This window comes from Colius striatus, chromosome 18 (assembly GCF_028858725.1).
Source record: "Colius striatus isolate bColStr4 chromosome 18, bColStr4.1.hap1, whole genome shotgun sequence".
Taxonomy (NCBI): domain Eukaryota; kingdom Metazoa; phylum Chordata; class Aves; order Coliiformes; family Coliidae; genus Colius; species Colius striatus.
In genome coordinates this window covers 11,949,897-11,968,962 of record NC_084776.1, presented here as the reverse complement: position 1 = coordinate 11,968,962, position 19,066 = coordinate 11,949,897, and the positions used below count along the sequence as shown (strand labels likewise).

The window sequence follows — 19,066 nt, the reverse complement described above, 5'->3', positions numbered from 1 at the left end:
TCCTTTCCTAGCTTGGTAGCCCAGCTCTGGATGCTCTCCAGCACCTCCATGTCCTTCTTGTAGAGAGGGGCCCAAAACAGGACACAGTATTTGAGGTGTGGTGTCACCAAAGTGGAGAGGAATGATCAGCTCCCTGCTCCTGCTGACAACACAGTTCCTGATCCAGGCCAGGATGTCCTTGGCCTTCTTGGCCACCTGGGCAAAGTCACCTGGGTCTCTTCCATCAAGCCTATCTGGGATGTTTTTGAGTTGTTTATGGCAGTGTTTGAAATGATACTGTTTGAAGGTGTTTGACTGGAAACAATGTGAAAAAAAATGTTAGGGAACCAGGCCTTTCACCTGCACATTACTAGTTAAACATCAATCCAGAGTGGGAGCAAACAGAAGGCTTCCCTATCTCTTGGCTACTATGTAAGTGATGCAGTGTATTTATATTAACACAGTCCTGTTACTGGTTTAACCAAAAATAAAGCAAAATGTCAGTGTTACTGTCAATAACTATTACTGTCTTTGCTGGAAATTGTAGGGGGGAAATCCATGGCATACTAGGCTGCAAAAATTGGAGGTTCAGTAGTAATATTGTGGATGAAGATCCATTCTCCTTGTTTGTATTATTTTTTCAAATGGCTTTGGTTTGGAGTTTGGGCTTTTTACCCTTACCCTAATTCATTTTTCTATTTACCTATTATATCTCACTATGCAGCAGTAAGAGTCCCTTCTCATTGTCATTTATTTTGGTGAAAAAATCCTTTATTTCTATCCCCAGGTGCTCCATTGTTACTTAGAGTATTATACCCTCCTTTCAGCAGTTGGAGACCATTGCTGTAATAGTAGGGTACTCTTCAGGGCTTCATATATTCTGAAATTCAAATTGGTCAGCATTTTCACTGTCTATAAATCAGTCCTGAGTCACCTTAAGTAACTACCTCAAGCTGTCCAAGACATACAGATGTAATCAAGTTGCTTTGAGTGCATGTGCTCAGGTTTAGAGTGATTTAATGTAAATGCTGAGCACTTATGCTTTAAGCTTTATTTGATCCAGGCACAGTTCTTTGTTTTAGCATCTGTTGCTCATTTCCTAGGCAAAAATGCTCCATGAAAGTGTATGGACAAGCTACTTAAGACTCCTGCAGTAAGTGCTGACTCTACCTCTGTCCAGCATTGCTTTCTATATCTCTACTTTGTGAATAATCTATTTTACAGTTAGTATCTCAGTGATGTGACAGTTATAAATTGTTATATGGCTGAACTTTGAAGAGAATTGCCTAAGCAGTCACTGATTACTTTAGACATAGAATGCAAATGTCTAACCAAACTATGTAACCTCAAATGTGGCTTCTTGCCTCTTGTTTATGTTTCTGATTCCAGCTCATGAGCTGCACTTTTCCAGCTTGTGCCCTTACTCCATAAGCAACATCCTGCTCAAATGTATCAGGATGTTGGAAAAGTTCCTCCTTAGCCAATTTGTCCCTTTGATGTCTGTTTTATGTTCCAGCTGCTCTGTTTAAAAGAATGAGGTATGTTCCAAGAAATTACTTGTTTGAGAAATAACTTATACTGTTTTTCACTCCATGTAGGACTGGAAACGTTTGTGAATACAGTGAAAAGCCTACCTAAATGAAGCCAGTATTTGCCCAGTAATCAGTCCTTTCTCTGTCAAAGTCAAATAGCTTGTATGAATCAATGCAGACAGATAATAGTGAAAAGACAGAGAAGTTCATGAAAGCAGAGTGCAAGAATTGCAACAGAATCCAGAAATTTCCCGGGGAGCTGGTAGGTATTGCTGCTTCGATTGAGAACAAGAACTGCAGGCTTTTCCAGATTGTGATGTGTTAGGAGTCAGTCACAGCCACCTAACCAAATTTATTATCTTTATACAGATGTTATTAAAACAAATCATGTAGGGTCTGGGTTATGATAACATGGTTTTGCCCTTGGGCCACAACAACCCCCAGCAGCGCTACAGGCTTGGAGAGGAGTGACTGGAAAGCTGTCAGGCATAGAGGGACCTGGGTGTGTTGGTTAACAGTGGCTGAACATGAGCCAGCAGCGTGCCCAGGTGACCAAGAAGGCCAAGGACATCCTGGCCTGGATCAGGAACTGTGTTGTCAGCAGGAGCAGGGAGCTGATCATTCCTCTCCACTTTGGTGACACCACACCTCAAATACTGTGTCCTGTTTTGGGCCCCTCTCTACAAGAAGGACATGGAGGTGCTGGAGAGCATCCAGAGCTGGGCTACCAAGCTAGGAAAGGATTTGGAGCACCCCTCAGATGAGGAAGGGCTGAGGGATCTGGGGCTGTTCAGCCTGGAGCAAAGAAGGCTCAGGGGAGACCTCACTCTACATCTACCTGACAGGAAGCTGTAGCCAGGTGGGGGTTGTTCTGTTCTCCCTAGTGACAAACAATGGAACAAGAGGAAATGGTCTCACATTGCACCAGGGGAGGTTCAGGCTGGATGTGAGGAGGAATGTCTTTGCTGCCAGGGCTGTCAGGCATTGGAAGGGGCTGCCCAGGGAGCTGCTGGAGTCACCGTCCCTGGAGGGGTTTCAGAGCAGGGTGGGTGTTGCACTGAGGGCAATGGGCTGGTGGTTGATAGGGCTGGGACAGAGGCTGCACTCCATGAGCTTAAAGGTCCTTTCCAGCTGAAACCACTCCATGATTCTGTGTTTTAAATTTTTGCACTTCATACCTGAGGGTGTCAGTGCATGTTGCATGTATGAAGTGGTTAAATTCAGCAGTAATCTAGGGATCTTCTTTCTGTGTGTTAGACTGTGAATGGAGATAAAAATGTGGAGTAATAGAAACAGTATCCTCAATTCCTTTATTGCCAGCTTGATGCTTTTCCTATGAATTTTCACTGATAATACCCCTCCTTGAGCACCACACTATGTCACTGACCTGAGGCACTTTGAGGCAAACAGATCTTTTGACTGTCTCTTGTAAGAGATCGAATTATGTCCCAAGAAGGGAAAGTGTTCAGAGATCTCAGTGATGACAACAGTGCTCCATTCCCCCTAAAGCAACTACAACCAGAAGGAAAAACCACCAACCTTTCCACATATTTCTGGTGTCTGACTTCTGCCCAGCAGCATGATTTAATTTCATCCTTTCGGGATGCAACTTTGTTTTCCCTGCTGTAAACAAGCACGCCACGGCCCCTGAGCGCCGTTTGTAGCGTTGCGTTTGGTCTCCCTCTCGTGGATCGTTTCACCATGACCTCTCCTACACTGCCGGCGCAGGGCTTAAAACGACAAACGGTTCCAAACTACAAATACCAGCAGCTCTCGGCGCAGTCGAGAGAGGACCCAGGACACACCTCTCAATGTTATTCGAGCTAAAGGTTTGTCATTTTCGTGGACAAATGCAAAAGCCCGTGTGCAACGGAGACTGTGGCCATATTATCTCTGGATTTGCTTTTTTGCCTTTTGCTGCTTTAAGAAATTGTGTGTGTTGGGTGGCCCTTTCTACCTCATAGCACAGTGACAGTGGAAGAAGGACCCAAACCTTTAATCTTATGTTGCAGTGGATTTAGCAGAAAGCAAGTGCAGCAGCCTGGAAATTACCATGGAAAAAATCCTGAAAACAGAATTGAAAACATCAGTCCTGAAGGCGTTTAGAAGCTCTGGAGGAGGATACATTAGCCAAAGCCAAGCTTATGAAACAGACAGTGGACGAGTGTTTGTTAAAATCAACCACAAACCACAGGTTAATGCTTTTGATTTAATATTACTGCCTGTAGAGAGCTTTTTATTTTAAAAGCATCTGATTATTAGTAGAGTTCTGCATTTTCAGGCTGACTTAGTTGTTTCAGTTTTTCTTTCAGTTTGCTTTTAAAAGCTGTAGTGTGTGTTAATACAGTAAGTTAGATTAATGCAAAATAATGTGTAATGCAGTGTGATAACCCTCCACAAGAATTGACCATGCAATATGTAAAAGGGAGGTAAAGCACACAGTTGTTATTGTAGTGCTTAGGAGTTTGGAAAAGCCTAAAGCTGAATTTGCATTCACTGCATTCCTTTTTGTGTTTCTAGGACAGAATAGTGGGAGCAAGGAAACAGTGCCAGTGCTAAAAGTCATGTATTGCTTTTAAAGCTACAGAACCTTCATACTTCCCCATTGCTTTTTGTCTTTCTATCAGTAAGATTCCTGCAATTCTTCAGGCCAAGCTCTTGACTTTTCTCTTGATAAATGAACACTTAATTGCTTTTTGTAACACCCCAGTGCACCAGAAATTTGCTTTATCAATATGAAAAACATCCTAAAACTGCTGTGAAGATTTAATATTTGTGCTGTCATCTCTATCTGGTGATCATTAACCTGCATGGACGGGGGTACCAGTTTGAGGATTCAGTCTTTTACTTCATTTAGTAGTGGTTAGCTGCAGTTCTGAAGGAGGAGGTCTTGGGTATTATCCTCAGGTATGTCATTATGTGTGAGTAGTTTGGTATCTCCATAAACAGATAGAAATCATGGTGAGATATGAGTCATTCTGTGATCCTGGAATGAATTTGGAAAAATGTAACTTAGAATTAAGATACTCCAGTGTCCCTGTGGAGACTGCAGCCTTGCTGCAGCGACTTGCTTTGATCAAGATCAATTAACTCCTTGTAACTTTGTAAACAGGGCTATTTTTTCCAAAGTACTTATTGCAGACATCCATAGTTTAGCCCAAGGATACTCTTATTTCTTTACAGGCTAGAGAAATGTTTGAAGGGGAAATGGCAAGTTTGGAAGCTATTCAGAAAACCAATATTCTGAGAGTGCCTCAGCCTATTAAAGTAATTGACCTACCTGGAGGAGGGGCAATGTTTGTCATGGAGTACCTAAAGATGAAGCACCTCAACAAGTATGTCTGTACATCTCTTTTTCTTTTTACTCTGTTTTCGGGCATATTTTCTTATAGTCAGTCAGGAGAATCTCCATTGTCTCAGAGATAGAGCTTGTATCTGTCAAGATCCATGTCTTTGTGTATGTGTAGCTATAAAAAGTAATTAAACCATGTACCTACATATGTGTGGGTGTCATCAGATTTTTCCTGTCCCTGACCCTCTACCTGCAATAGAAATGGCATGCTGTTGCTAGCCTAGAGCTTTGTGTACTGAAATGCTGCTAAAGTGAATGTGGTAGTGGCCAAGTTTAGTCCATCTTTGCTTCATGAGATGTTTCCTTTGCATTTCTTTTCCCAGTCTATCAGTTTTATTTCAACTTACAGGCTTCTTATGTCTTTGAAACACACACTTCTCTAAGTATAATCTTCAATTATGATTGAAGTCATTCAATAAGGTCAAAGGCACTAGGGTGAGGAAGAAATAAATGGACAACATGAAATTCCATTTCATCCATCAACCAACCTGAACATGGAATTCAGAAGCTGCAGGCTCTTCAACTCAGGCTCTCAGCAAACTGCTTTGTTCTGGGCCTCTATGGGAACATATTAATGCCCATGGCTCTCCTAGCACCTGTTTATCCAACTTACCTGTTTTTATTGGGAGAATAGTGGCAATTCCACAGCCTCCCCAAACAGTCCCTTCCAAACCACCCCACTGTTCCTGTGACAGGTTTTTTTTGAAGTCTAAACCTCAGTTCTCCTCGTTGCACTTTTAAACCCATTGTTTTCTGCCTATTCTGGGCAAGGAGAAGAAATGAATTTCTGCCTTTGCAGCTCCTGGTACAATACCTGTGCAATATGTTATCTGTGTTTTTGTTGCCTGGCTTCTGCCTTAAGCAACCTCAACTCAATCCTTGTCCATGGCTTCTTTTTAGACTTACCATTCTTATTGCTCTTCAGCTGATTTTGAAGTAGGAGGCCCAAAAGTGGATACCATGTTCTACGTTGTGCTTATCAATATGGAGCTGATAGGGAGGATTACTTGATCCTTCTGCACTCTGGTCCTGTTTATACAACCTTGTGTTCTGTTTACCTTTCTTGCAAGAGCATTGACTTATGTTCATTTTATTTGTTACAATTCATTTCTTCAGAGTTGTCTAGTCATTTGCTCTCTCTTATGAATTTGTAAAGTAGTTTAAGGTTCTGTATTTGCCAAAGAATATTCTTGGTCAGATTTGAGATGTTTGGATTTTTTTCCTGTAATATTTTGTTCACTTGTCTCATTTCATTTCTGTTTTGTTTTTTGCTCCTACAGATATTCTTCAAAGCTTGGAGAGCAGATAGCAGATCTTCACATTTATAACTGGAAACTTGGGGAAAGATTGAGAAAGGAAAGAAACACAATTGGTAGAGTATTGATGTCATGTACTAAACTAAAACTGAAAGAATTCATTTGGCTGTGGCACAGTATTGCATTACAATTCTAATGATAATTAAAGTCAATAGTAGAACACTATTTCATGGGATATGTCCCTCCTGTGCCCATGCTACACTCCTTAAATGTCCATTATATACACAGAGGCTGTAATCACTATTATAATTTTTTAACATATCATTTCAACCTTGACAAAAGTAAACAAGTTTCCTCATTTTGTGTCTACTTGGTTGTAAAAAAATATGTGGATGCTGACATTTAGTAAGAAACAGTGCTGGTATTTGATAGTTAAGAGCTTTCAACAGTTCATAAGTCAAACTGAAATTTTGGACTAGTTGCCTTTTTTCAGTATCAGTTGAACCATTGTCTCACGTACCATCAATATCTTTAAATATTCTTGACCTCATGAACATCCTCTTTTTGGTTTACTGTTGGTTTAGACAATTAACTGATGACAGAATATAGTCCCAGTTAGTAAATACATAATTAAGTTCCCATTTAAAGATGCTGGACATTTCATTTTTGAACTCAAATGTGTAGCAAAATATACAACTGCTGCTCCTTGAAGACAACTGTAATTCAGCAGTGTAAGGCCATGATACAGTTCCTCTTGACTTCAATGAAAACATCTTCTGTCATTCTTTGAGGAATGGATTAAGGCAGAGATAAAACCCCACAAAATTCCCTCAAAAAGGAGGTTATACAAAGAGTTATTCTTTCAGAGTGTTTAGTATTAAAATCTGAACCACCAGTCTGCATCTGTGTCTTTCCCATGGCCTCAGGAATGGACTGGATTTGTCTCTTAGTAGTGGAATTATTAGAATCTATTATTTTTGAGTGAAGTTTGAAGTTACTGACAGGTCACAAATAACCTATGAATGAAAAATAAGCCATGTTTAATGACAACATGTTCAAGTGTTGGAACAGTAGATTGCAAATCTGGTTATGTGGACTCTCTTCCTGAATGTCTAACTCATTTATCCGAAGAAAAATCACTGTGACTGATTGTGCCTTCATTTCCATTCAGTATCTTCAAGCTTAAAAGAGTTCTTTCCATCTTTAGAGAGGGTGACCACGAATAGTGAACTTACAGTGAACAAGACCATGAAATAAGTGGACCTTATTGCTTAGAATAATTTGGTATGCCCATTCTCTGCAATGTAGTTCTATATTTGCAAACTTGACTATGTAAGGATCTTAAAATTCCCAACATTTATTTTGTTTCTTAGGTCGCTCTGAGTCTCAGTACGTGGATAAGTTTGGATTCCATACAGCCACTTGGTGTGGTTTTATACCACAGGTATGTTCCATGCTTGTGAAAGATAATATGTACTCATATAGTTCTAGAAACTCCTTATACAGAAGCTTGTTTCACTGGCCTTCAACTTTATGATCAGTTTTGCTTCCACTGTTTCATTCTGACCTGACAGCAAAGGGAGTTTATTGGCTGTTCAGTGTGTGTGGCTTGCTACAATGCATCAGAATTTCAAATGATGCAACAGCTTTTTAGCTTGGTGATGTTAATAAAACACATGTCCCTTCACACATCATATCTTGGTTTTGTTTTTTCTAAGCCCCTACTATAAGGACCTCAAATGGCAAAATCTACCGCTTTTAGAGAGCCTCATCATGTCACACATCACATGACATGGGAAAGGGCTCTCAGAGATAAATCAGTCATTTGCTGCCTGTGCACATGACAGAATTTCATTCTAGTATTTAACTGAATGAATTCTCAAATATCTGAAACTCTTTGCTAAGTAAAACTTTTCATCAAGTTAGAAATGAAATGAAATTAAATGAATTAGAAATGGATGAATACTTTTGCATTTCCAGATGTAATGTAATATGGAACAACTGAAATGATCTCACCAGAAACTCCCCCTCTAAAACACAATAAGAAAATTTGCATGAATTACAATAGCCAGAAACCTCAACTTATATCTCATGTTAAAGACACATCCACCTAAGCATGGCTGAGGCATGACATCTCCAGGATCCAGATGGATTTTAAATCCTTGGGGAAGCAGGTAAAAGGTAGAGAGGCTCAGGTTATTTTCTCCTCTGTCCTGTTCACTAAAGGAGGAGTCTGCAATGGAAAAATCAGCCAAGTGAACTCCTGGCTGAGAGGCTGGTGCCGGCGGGAAGGCTTTGGGTACTTTGACAATGGATCCTTCCTTGGGGACTACAGCTTCATAGGACGGGATGGGATTCATCTCTCCTGTAAAGGCACTGGATTATTTGGGAGTAGACTAGCAGACTTAATAAATAGGTCTTTAAACTAAGAGACTTGGGGGGTGGGAGGAGAAGCAAAACAGACTGGCTTCTTGGGACGAGTACAGGAACATTGCCAGGGCAGGCAGGGGTGCAGCTAGGAAGGCCAGAGCCCTTCTAGAATTAAATGTAGCCAGGGATGTTAAGCACAGCAATGAGGCATTTTTCAAGTCCATCAGCAGCAGAAGGATGGTGAGGGGCAATGTGACCCCGCTGCTGAACACAGAGGGTGCCCTGGTGTCTGAGGATGCAGAGAAGGCTGAAGTACTGAATGTCTTCTTTGCTTCAGTCTTTGCAGCCAAGGCTGACCCTCGGGAAGCCCAATCCAGCAGGGATAACAGGATGGCCAGGACAGCAGGGGACTTGCCCTGGGTGGAAGAGGTTAAAGACTTGTTGGCCAAGCTAAGCTTGGCTGCTGTGGTTGCTAAGCCTCTCTCCATAATTTTTGAACAACCATGGAGCACAGGCGAGGTTCCTGAGAGCTGGAGAAAGGCCAACGTCACTGCAGGCTGCAAAAAGGGCAGGAAGGACGACCCAGGAAACTCCAGGCTGGTCAGCCTCACCTCCATCCCTGCAAAGGTGATGGAACAACTCATCCTGAATGTTATCACTGAACATATGAAGGGAAAGGTGGTTATCAGGGAGAGTCAACATGGCTTCACCAAGGGGAAATCCTGTTTGCCCAACCTGATGCCTTCTATGAGTGCAGAACCGGCTGGCTGGATGAGGGGAGAGCAGAGCATGTCATCTACCCTGACTTCAGCAAGGCTTTTGACACTGTCTCCCACAACATCCTCATCAGAAAGCTCAGGCACTGTGGGCTGGATGAGTGGAGGTGAGGTGGATGGAGAGCTGGCTGAACGACAGAGCCCAGAGGGTGGTGAGCAATGGCACAGAGTCGAATTGGAGGCCTGTGGCCAGTGGAGTTCCACAGGGATGGGTTCTGGGGCCAGTCTGGTTCAACATCTTCATCAACCACCTGGATGAGGGGACAGAGGGACCCTCAGCAAGTTCCCTGCTGGCACCAAACTGGGAGCACTGGCTGATTCCCCAGAGGCTGTGCTGCCAGTCAGTGGGATCTCAACCGGCTGGAGAGTTGGGCACAGAGGAACCTGCTGAGGTTCAACAAGGACAAGGGCAGAGTCCTGCATCTGGGAAGGAACAACCCCATGCACCAGTACAGGCTGGGGGTCGAACTGCTGGAGAGAGAGACCTGGGAGTGTTGATTGATAATAAGCTAAATATGAGCCAGCAATGTGCCCTCGTGGGCAAGAAGCCAATGGCAGCCTGGGGGCATCAAGAAGAGTGTGACCAGCAGGTCAAGAGGGGTTCTTCTCCTCTACTCTGCCCTGGTGAGGCCTCATCTGGAGTCCTGTGTCCAGTTCTGGGCTCCTCAGCTCCAGAGGAACAGGGGACTGCTGGAGAGAGGCCAGTGCAGGGACACCAAGATGATCAGGGGACTGGAGCATCTTTCACACAAGGAAGGGCTGCAGGAGCTGGGGCTGTTCAGTCTGGAGGAGACTGAGGGGAGATGTTATTAACATTTATAAATATCTAAAGGGTGGGTGTCAGGAGGTTGGGACATCCCTCTTTTCTGTAGTAGATAGTAACAGGACAAGGGGTGATGGGATGAAGCTTAAATATAAGAAAAACCTATTTCCCTGTTTCAATGAGGGAGCCCTGGCACAGGCTGCCCAGAGGGGTTGTGGAGGCTCCTTCCTTGGAGGGCTTCAAGACCCACCTGGACACGTTCCTGTGCGACCTGATCTAGGTGGGAGCTGCTTCTGCAGGGGGTTGGACTGGATGATCTCTAAAGGTCCCTTCCAACCCCACCATTCTGTGATTCTATGAAGAGCACATGACTCACAATGTCATGTCTAATAACATTGTATGTGGGTTATACTAATCTTGTCTAGGCATCAAACATTGTAACTTGATTTCTATGTGTTATTAATACCATGTTAAAATCGTTTATTATGAACCTCTGTATCATATTTTCTAGGTGAATGAGTGGCAGAGTGATTGGCCTTCCTTCTTTGTTCGTCACCGACTCCAAGCTCAATTGGATTTGATTGAGAAAGATTATGGAGACAGAGAAGCCAGGGAGCTTTGGTCCCAGCTAAAGGTGTGAACCATCTGGCTTTTAGAATGTTAGAAAATATGTATCAGTGGAATTTTAAAGGTGTTTTATAAGAGATGGACCTGCTTCTGCAGGGGGGTTGGACTGGATGATCTCCAAAGGTCCCTTCCAAGCCCTACCATTCTATGATTCTGTGATTCTTTCCATGAACAGCAGTAACTGGACCAGCTCCACAGCTGGGCCAACAGCTGAAAAGAATTCATGCTGCTCTTTCAGTTAATAGGGAGTACAGCACTGATATGTATTTATTGGAGTATAGGTATTAATAATACAGTATATCCTATCTAAGAACCCAGTGTTAGACAAGATTCTGCTTCTCAGGCAGGTGATTTTGTTATTTTTTTAGTTGGCCCAGGCTCACAGCAGAGGCTGCAGTTCAGGTCACACTCACTCCATGCAGCACTTAGGAAACACACAGGAATATATTCCTCTGTAAGCTCTGCATCACCAATTTCATCTTTCATGCTGGTTAATTAGCACAGATGTTTATTATTGCCCTGTTTGCCACTGAAATCTTTTAATTTAAAAGCAAATTATTGTGTATTTCTTCTGTCAGCCAGTACTATCCATGTGTAGAAACAACACATTAGTACTATGTGTTGATACTAGACTGTGGATTAAATGATTTGCTAAGCCCTGTCAACAGCCAAGAATGTTTATTATTGGCTTACAGTTTAGGTTTGTGCTTGTAGCCATCAACTTCAAAAGCACTCCATGAAGACTGAAAATGGGCAGTATTTGACCATCTTGGTCTCCTATATACCACAGTACTTTATTTAGTATTTTCTTCAAAACTCTTGAACTGTTACATGTTTGTTCATGCTTTTTCAGCTAAAGATTCCTGACATGTTTCGTGACATAGAAATTGTTCCTGCTCTCCTGCACGGCGACCTGTGGGCAGGAAATGTGGCTGAGGACGACTCTGGGCCTATTATCTTTGACCCTGCTTCCTTCTATGGCCATTCAGAATTTGAACTGGCCATTGCTGGAATGTTTGGTGGCTTTAGCTGCTGTTTTTTCTCTGCCTATCACAGTAAAATACCCAAAGCTCCAGGATTTGAGAAACGAAATAAATTGTATCAGCTTTTTAATTATATAAACCACTGGAACCATTTTGGGACAGGGTACAGGGGACCTACCCTAAATGTCATGAGAAAACTTCTGAAGTAACCAGCCAGATTTGAGAAGTTCTAGCATAGTCCCTTAGTAATGAACAACCCCTGCTTATCAGGAGTAACACAAAGTAGGAATTGATGGTCAAACACTGACAAGCACAAGGCTTGCTACACTTTTCAGCCTCACTAAATGTTAAGAGTGATTGTGTAGTTTTTAACTTATACACAAGTTCACTGGAACTGATTCATACCCCGCTGAAGGACAAGACTGCATTGTTTGAGAAGGCTCCACTAAGTGAAGTGTATGACAGTCAGTCTAACCTTGCTGTCCCTGAAGAGCCTCACTTCATAGTTGCTTCATTTCCACAGTTGTTTGCATCTTGCCTCTTCTGCTGACGCTCTATCGGCAGCTCATTACTGAGAGCCACTCTTGTGGGATGCTGCTGCTGGAAGTAATAATCAGTTCCTTCCTTCTCCCCTTTTTTGTTCTATTTTGGTGTTCAATTTCTGTCTCCAGCCCCTTTCCCACTTGTATTTGTCATCTTTCCTTTACCGTGTTAACTGTCCTGATCCAAAACTTCAACCTGATTCAATGAATCTGAAAATGCAAACATCTAAAGAGCAGGCAAGGCCCTTTGGACTGCACTTGGCAAGCACATATCATTACTAATATCTCCTAATATTTATTTTAATTTAATGTAATTTACTTCCATGCTTTTGTGGGGTTTTTTCCTTGCTATGAAGAATTCAGTTACAGAGGTTATTTTGTAAAAAAGGATGTCTCTGTAGCTCCATTAACTGTATGCTCAGAAAGTGGGTTGTCCCCACACAGCTTTGATGATAATGTATCATAGTTTTAGTGTGATATTTGTGTGTTGTAGTGTGACGGTAACATACCTAAATACCTTTGTATAAAGATAGTAAAAAGTGAGAGGGAAGTTTTGTTTTGATGACAAGAAAGCTGCTGCTGCTGCTGTGTTGGTTGATGCTTGATGTACTGCCAATTTTAGAAAACAATGCACAGTAGGCAAAGCTGGTCTGTTCTGCCACTGCTGGATTGTTGAAGTGTCAAGTGAGATGGATTTATAATGGTTTTTAATATTTCAAAGTGCTTTATTTTTACAGAAAACATAGGCAATGAGAATTTGGTGAGAAAACTGTGCCACAAAGGTACTGGCATACAGTGTGAGCTAGAGTGTATTGGCAAATCCATGATTTTTTTAATGGAAGAAAGTAATTAGAAGTGCAGTCCAACAAGTGTTTGTGTGAATCAGAAGATTTGAATGACTGAACTTACATCTTTAGGCTTCAGACATGACTAACACCTAAAATATTATGTTCAAAAATGCTCAGATACGTTTAGACCTTTTTCAGCTTTACCAGGCTGCATAAGTATTTTGTAAAGTTTAAAGTTAGATGTTGTAATTGAGATGAATTTTTAACGTGTGTTTCATTCTCTGTGAGTATCATACAAAGAGTTAAAATGATTACTTCCTTTGAATTTGGGTGACAATTAGGAGCAGTTGTCATGGTGTGGTTATAACACTTAATACAAATGTAACAGTGGAATAATAGAATACAGTTGAAACTGTAGCTGGTATCTAGAAGATGCAGGTCTGATAAAACAGCAAAGCACATGTGTGCTAACATTGATTCATGTTAACAGCAGTGTGTGTATTACACTGGAAACTACATGTGACCTTAAGCTCTTCCTCAAATAAAATACTTGCCTTGCAAAAAGTAGGTGTTTGTTGTGCTTGCATTTTGTGACTGTGGTTTGCTTTAACGATTTTGAGCCTGAAGATAAAATATTTGGGTGTAGATGGAGTTGCTGGATACTGGGGAAGAGAAGTTACCAGTCCTGATGTCCTGAACAGACCTAAGTGTCTGCCTGAGTTTCCTTTGCAATCGATGGAGCAGGAGGAGCACCTCTGGAGATGCCTCATCTCATTCTGAGCACCCAGTTGAGTTTGTCAGCGTTTCTGATCCTTCAGTTGTATTTTTATCTTAGATAAAAATATAGTCTGAGGTGACTCAGTATTCAGACTCCAACTTTTATTTACCTCAGAGCCCAACTTTTGTTTTCTAGTGTTGGCAATGGTGACAAGCGAGAAGTGGGAAAGCTGTTACCTGTTAAAACACTGAGGAGCTAGGGGGAAAAGTGTGTGGGAGGAGTGGATGGAAATGTGGCATGCCTTGACCAAGTATCTCCCTGGGAAGAAGGGGAGAATCGGTTATGAGACACAGAGCCTGCTGTGGTGGGCAGAGGTTTGTGTGCCCTCCTCACTCCCCGTTTCACCTGCAGCTTTCAGCACTCAGACTTGGTGTACAGAATTTGGTAAGATTTAGGTGATGATTTGTTATATCAATCATATAATTCAATGTTTCGGCGTGGACAGGGTAAGAAAGGGAGATCGTCACAGACAACGGCCTAATCTCGATGCCTTCCACACACCTGCAACCAGAGCTCAGCGGCTTCAGGCTGCAGAGCCCGGGCAGCTCTGAGTTAGCAGGCCTGACGTCCACAGGGGTTCAGCGCCAGATGAAGCGGCGCGTTTCCCGGCTCGGGCAGGCCGCAGGACCTGACACCGCCACCGCGTCCCGCCGGCTCTGCCGCGCCTCAGCGCCGCTGCCACGGGGCCGCCCGCGCACGCGGCTCGCGCCGTTTCGTCCCTCGCGGGGCGCCGTAGGAGGGCGGGGCCGGCGCGCGCGGGGCCGCTGCGCAGCGAGCGGCGGTTGCCGGGGTAATGGTGGCGGCGGGGTGGGCGCTGAGGGCATCGCTCGCTGCTCCCGGGGCCGGCGTCACCTCCCAGAGCCACCCGCTGTGTGGGACGGCTGCGGGCGCAGGGTCGGGTCGGGCCTCCGCTCCGCGGCGCCTGGCGGGGAGGGGCGCGGCTGGCGCGGGGTGGCGGGGCCGGGCCGTGTGTGAGGGGAGGCGGCGGCGCGGGGCGTCGAGCGGGCGCGGGGAGGGGTCGGGTCGCCGTTGCCTTTGGAGAAAGGGGAGGCGCAGATTGAGCGGCCGCTGCTCTGCCGGGCTCTCGCAGGAACCGCTGACGGCCGGGCTCGGGCATGGCTTTGGGCGAGATGGATGGAGCGGAGATGGAGCCAGAGGAAGCCAAGAACCAGGAGCCGGGCCTCACATGCACGAGAAGCATCCTGGAGAGCTTCACAGAGAGTCAGGAGGTCAGGGAGCTCATCGGCAACCTGAAGGGAGTCTTTGGGGATCTGGTGACTCGAGAAATGACAATTGAAAAATTCTTAGGTAAGGAGCTGAGCCACGGGCAGCGTGTTCTTGTGTTGCTTAAGGAACTTGTTACCAGAAAAAGGACTGAAGTGCTAATTTTGGATTAGTGATAATGCTGGAACTTTCTCAACAGGTAATTTATTTCTTTGCTCATTTTGTTTTCCAGCTGTATGCTCCGTTATGGTGCAGAGTTCACCTACTGTGAATGAAAGTCCAGGTCTTGGATTTAAGAAATCTGAATTCTGAGCCACGTTCAGTCTCCAGTTTTCTATTCAAATGCAGGCAGTAATGTAGTTAAAATCGGTACATCTGCCAAAGCCATTTTTGTATGTAATTACTTGTCAAAAATATGTGTGCTTTGAGCTTTAAAGTGGTAAATTAATATTTTTGCTTCAGTGTTTTGTAGGAAATGTGAAGGACATCTGAATCCATATGGATTGTTTCTGAGTGGAGGCAGTTTAGATCTGACTTAGTAACTGAGTTGTTGTACCATACAGTGAAAACTGTTCTGCTTGTAGACCTCATCTGAATATAGATGTAGTATAATTACAAGCATGTGGCAGTGTTCTCTGTAATTAGCCTGTTATATAGACATCTGGGTATTGGATACCTTGTTCTGACCAGGAGTTTTGCAAAAGTTAATTCAGATTTTCATGCATTTACCAAACACATTAAATGGACTCACATTTATGGTAAAATAGCAACAATTTACAGTCAAAATGTTGATCCAGTGTCTGTGTCTTTGACAAAGAGAAACTGGGTAGGAAAACAATATATCAGAATACTCAAAACTTGGGAATCTGACTAGTAGTGATACTGACTACATTGACTTAACTGACTGTTCCACCCTAGGAGGTTGATGATGAACACCTAACTGTTCTGCAGGTAGCAAGAACACTCCCATTTCTGTTGTTCCTTCAGCGTCACAGGTGAAATGGTAGGCTCTGATGGGATAAAAAAGCTATTACTGAACAGTGTCTGACAGGCCATCTCCTCCAATTGATTGTCTTGCTATGTCTGTCTTCACAGAATCACAGAATGGTGGGGGTTGGAAGGGACCTTTAGAGATCATCTAGTCCAACCTCCCTGCCAAAGCAGGTCCCCCCTAGATCAAGTCACACAGGAACTATGTGCTATCTCTGTGTATTTCAGTTGTATTTATAAACTTTCTGCATACATGTCAATGGCCAGTAAATACAGTTTTAATATACATGATTCTTATTGGGCAGAATGGTAACAACCGAATGTGGTAACAGGCTAAACATGTGCGATACAGTGCTGAAGCTCAGGAAGTACCTTTAACCTGTGTGCAGATAATGCAGGCATCAGCAGCTACAGAGGATTTTAATACAGGTCTCTGAAGCATTCCCAAAAACATGTGATACTTATATTTTTGTAAGCTGTTAGAAGTTTGGAAGATAGTTTAATCTGCAACTATCATTTTGTAGGAAAACTGGGAAGATTTTTTTGCAAGTAACATTAGAAGAGCTGCTTTTCTTTGTTTCTAGCTTGAAGTTGAAATGCTTTCCTTTCTGAAAACTCTGCCAAGTTGTTCTAAGTTTTTTTCACTTTTCAATTTCAAATTGTCTTTCCTCAAGTCTGTTCCCAAAAGGAAGATAACATAGCAGTGAGATGGAGTAAGGTGAAAACTTTTGAGGGAAACAGATAGTAATAACTACAATTTGTGGTTGTCCAGGTTAAAAATTGTAAAGGATCCTTTGTCCTTTGCTGAATAATTCCCTGTGTTCTATTTTAGAGTAAAATACCGTCTCTGAGAGTTGTGAAGAGTATCTTCATTTAGAAAGGAGTACTATGTCAGAGCTTTTTTCTCCTATAGTCAGGTAGCTCAAAAGAAAGTGACAAGTTTTCTGCAATGCATGTGCCCTGTTTCAGTACAGATTCTCAGTGGGAGAACTCTAAATATATTCTGGGCATGGGAAGGAAGCTAGTCTTGTAGTGGAAACTAGTGTGTCCAGGGAGAATTTTCCCATGGCTGTATTAGCCTCAGAATTAGGAAAATGTAATCCTACAATTTTTGATGTTCTGGCATTTGTGTGTGTGTTTTTGAAGACAGTCATTTGACACTAGCAAATAAGACTGTGTAAAAGTCAGTGGGATTCTGTATGCTGGTGAAGAAAAGGTAAACGAGGCAGAAAGGGGTAAAGCAACATGAGTGCACTGTCAAGCTGGCACCCCTGGAGCAGTTGCAGTCTTCAGTGGCTTAATGTTATCTCCTGTTTGCAGAGATCCTTCTGAAATGAGTGCTGATAAAAGTTGTGCTTAGAGGAGAGTCACAGAGAGCTCAACAGTGAAGGACAGCAGTGGAGTGATTGCTTCTCTCATCTGTGAGGTTTGTCCACAGTAGTTTGAGGGAGTGCTAGAAGGGTGTTTATGGTTCAGTGCAGGTAAATGATTGCACTAGAAGAGGACATTGTATTTTTGCAGTTCAGTCTTTACTTTTCTTACCTTTCGATCTTGCTTACAGGTGGTGGCAGCACTTAGCTCAAGGATGCTGAAATCTTAAGCTAAAGATGTCTAGAATCACAGTGCATCTCACAGTTAATGCCTGTAAGAGCCTTTAATTCAAATAGCTTATTACAGATACCTTTTCCTTTTCAGTTATAATGGACAAGTACCAGGAGCAACCTCACTTACTGGATCACCACTTAGGTAGGAGTGGAATCTTTAAGTAATTTTTATGTATATACTCTAAAAAACGTTCATATCTGTGTTACAATATTGCTGTGGTTGATTTTACTGCTATCTCCCTTTTCCTTACTAGAAGTGTGATAAATTGTAAGCTAACTGCATGTAGTCTCATGTTGTTTCCTGTCCTTTCATTAGAATGGATGATGAATTCTCTGTTGGATATAGTACGGGACAGTGGATCTCCTCCCCTGCTGGTTCACCTGGCTTTTAAATTTCTTTACATCATTACAAAGGTAAAACCACCCAAATTTGACTTTCTGTTGCTGAAATGTATAAGGTTCCTGTATTTTTTTCTTTAAATAGCTTTTAAAAATGTAACATTTTCAAAAATAGAAGAAGAAACTTCCAGATGAGGTTCAGATTGGATAGCAGGAGGAACTTTTTCACCAAGAGGGTTATTAAGCATTGGAACTGGTTGCCTAGGGAGCTGGTGGAGTCCTCATCCCTGGGGATATTCAGGAGACACATAGATGAGGTGCTGAGGGATGTGGTTTAGTTTAGTATTGAGCCTGGCAGTGTGAGGTGAGGAGTTGGGCTTGATGATCTTAAAGGTCTTTTCCAACCATAATGATTCTGTGATCTTCTATGAAATAAATAATTGCTGAAGCAATGCAATGAAGTGTTTTAAACTCTACTGTGGAAGTCTAGTTCTTTTTTTCATTATTTAAATGATAGCTTATGTTATTTAATGGTCCAGAGTAGTAAAAATCAAAGTCTGAGTTGAAAATAATTGCAGACATTGAGATACTGAATGAAGAAACAATCATGATGTTAAAAAAGCAGAGTAAAGTGGGATGAAGAGAGAGATCAATTGTGGAATTCCCATCTGAGCTGTAGGAGGGCATTTGTTGACCATGAGGACTGGACACCAGAATAGATTTCTTAGAGAGGCTGTGGAGTCAGCATCCCTGGAGATAAGTACCCTAATGGACGTGTTCCTGGGCAGCCTACTGTGAGTGACTATGCTTTAGTAGAAGAGTTGGACTAGACAGTTTCCAGAGGTCCCTGCTTTAAAGAACTATCATTCCATTAATTCTTAGTAAATCTGTAAAACCACAAAAAAATCTTAAGGTGTTTAAGACCTTAATTCATGTCCTTAGTGTTCTTGCTACCTGAGGGCCATGTACAAGAAGCTTCTCCAAGTCTGTTGTTTCTCCTCAGTGCCTGACAATGGCTTTCTGTTACAGGTGAGAGGATACAAACGTTTCCTCCCGCTGTTTCCTCATGAAGTGAGTGATCTACAGCCTGTTTTGGATATGATTGCAGACCAGAATCCAAAAGACTCTGAGGTGAGGACTGGCTGTATGTTTGTTTAACTTTT

The 19,066-nt window shown here is 42.7% G+C and overlaps 2 protein-coding genes across 2 annotated transcripts in view; both read left to right on the top strand.

Moving 5' to 3' along the window:
* The first annotated feature begins 3,386 nt into the window (after positions 1-3,386).
* Positions 3,387-13,507, top strand: FN3K (fructosamine 3 kinase). Its single transcript, XM_062010801.1, has 6 exons — positions 3,387-3,705; positions 4,695-4,846; positions 6,144-6,235; positions 7,493-7,563; positions 10,540-10,662; positions 11,509-13,507. The coding sequence occupies exons 1-6, from the start codon at positions 3,565-3,567 to the stop codon at positions 11,845-11,847; spliced, it is 918 nt and encodes a 305-aa protein (XP_061866785.1). The 5' UTR covers positions 3,387-3,564; the 3' UTR covers positions 11,848-13,507.
* A 965-nt stretch (positions 13,508-14,472) lies between these two features.
* The window catches only part of TBCD (tubulin folding cofactor D), a 134,858-nt gene continuing 130,264 nt past the window's right edge, over positions 14,473-19,066 (top strand). The window contains exons 1-5 of the mRNA XM_062010703.1: positions 14,473-14,536; positions 14,837-15,054; positions 17,656-17,706; positions 17,881-17,978; positions 18,933-19,034. Coding sequence (XP_061866687.1) covers positions 14,862-15,054; positions 17,656-17,706; positions 17,881-17,978; positions 18,933-19,034 — 444 coding nt within the window. The 5' untranslated portion in view covers positions 14,473-14,536; positions 14,837-14,861. The remainder of the gene's footprint in view (positions 14,537-14,836; positions 15,055-17,655; positions 17,707-17,880; positions 17,979-18,932; positions 19,035-19,066) is intronic.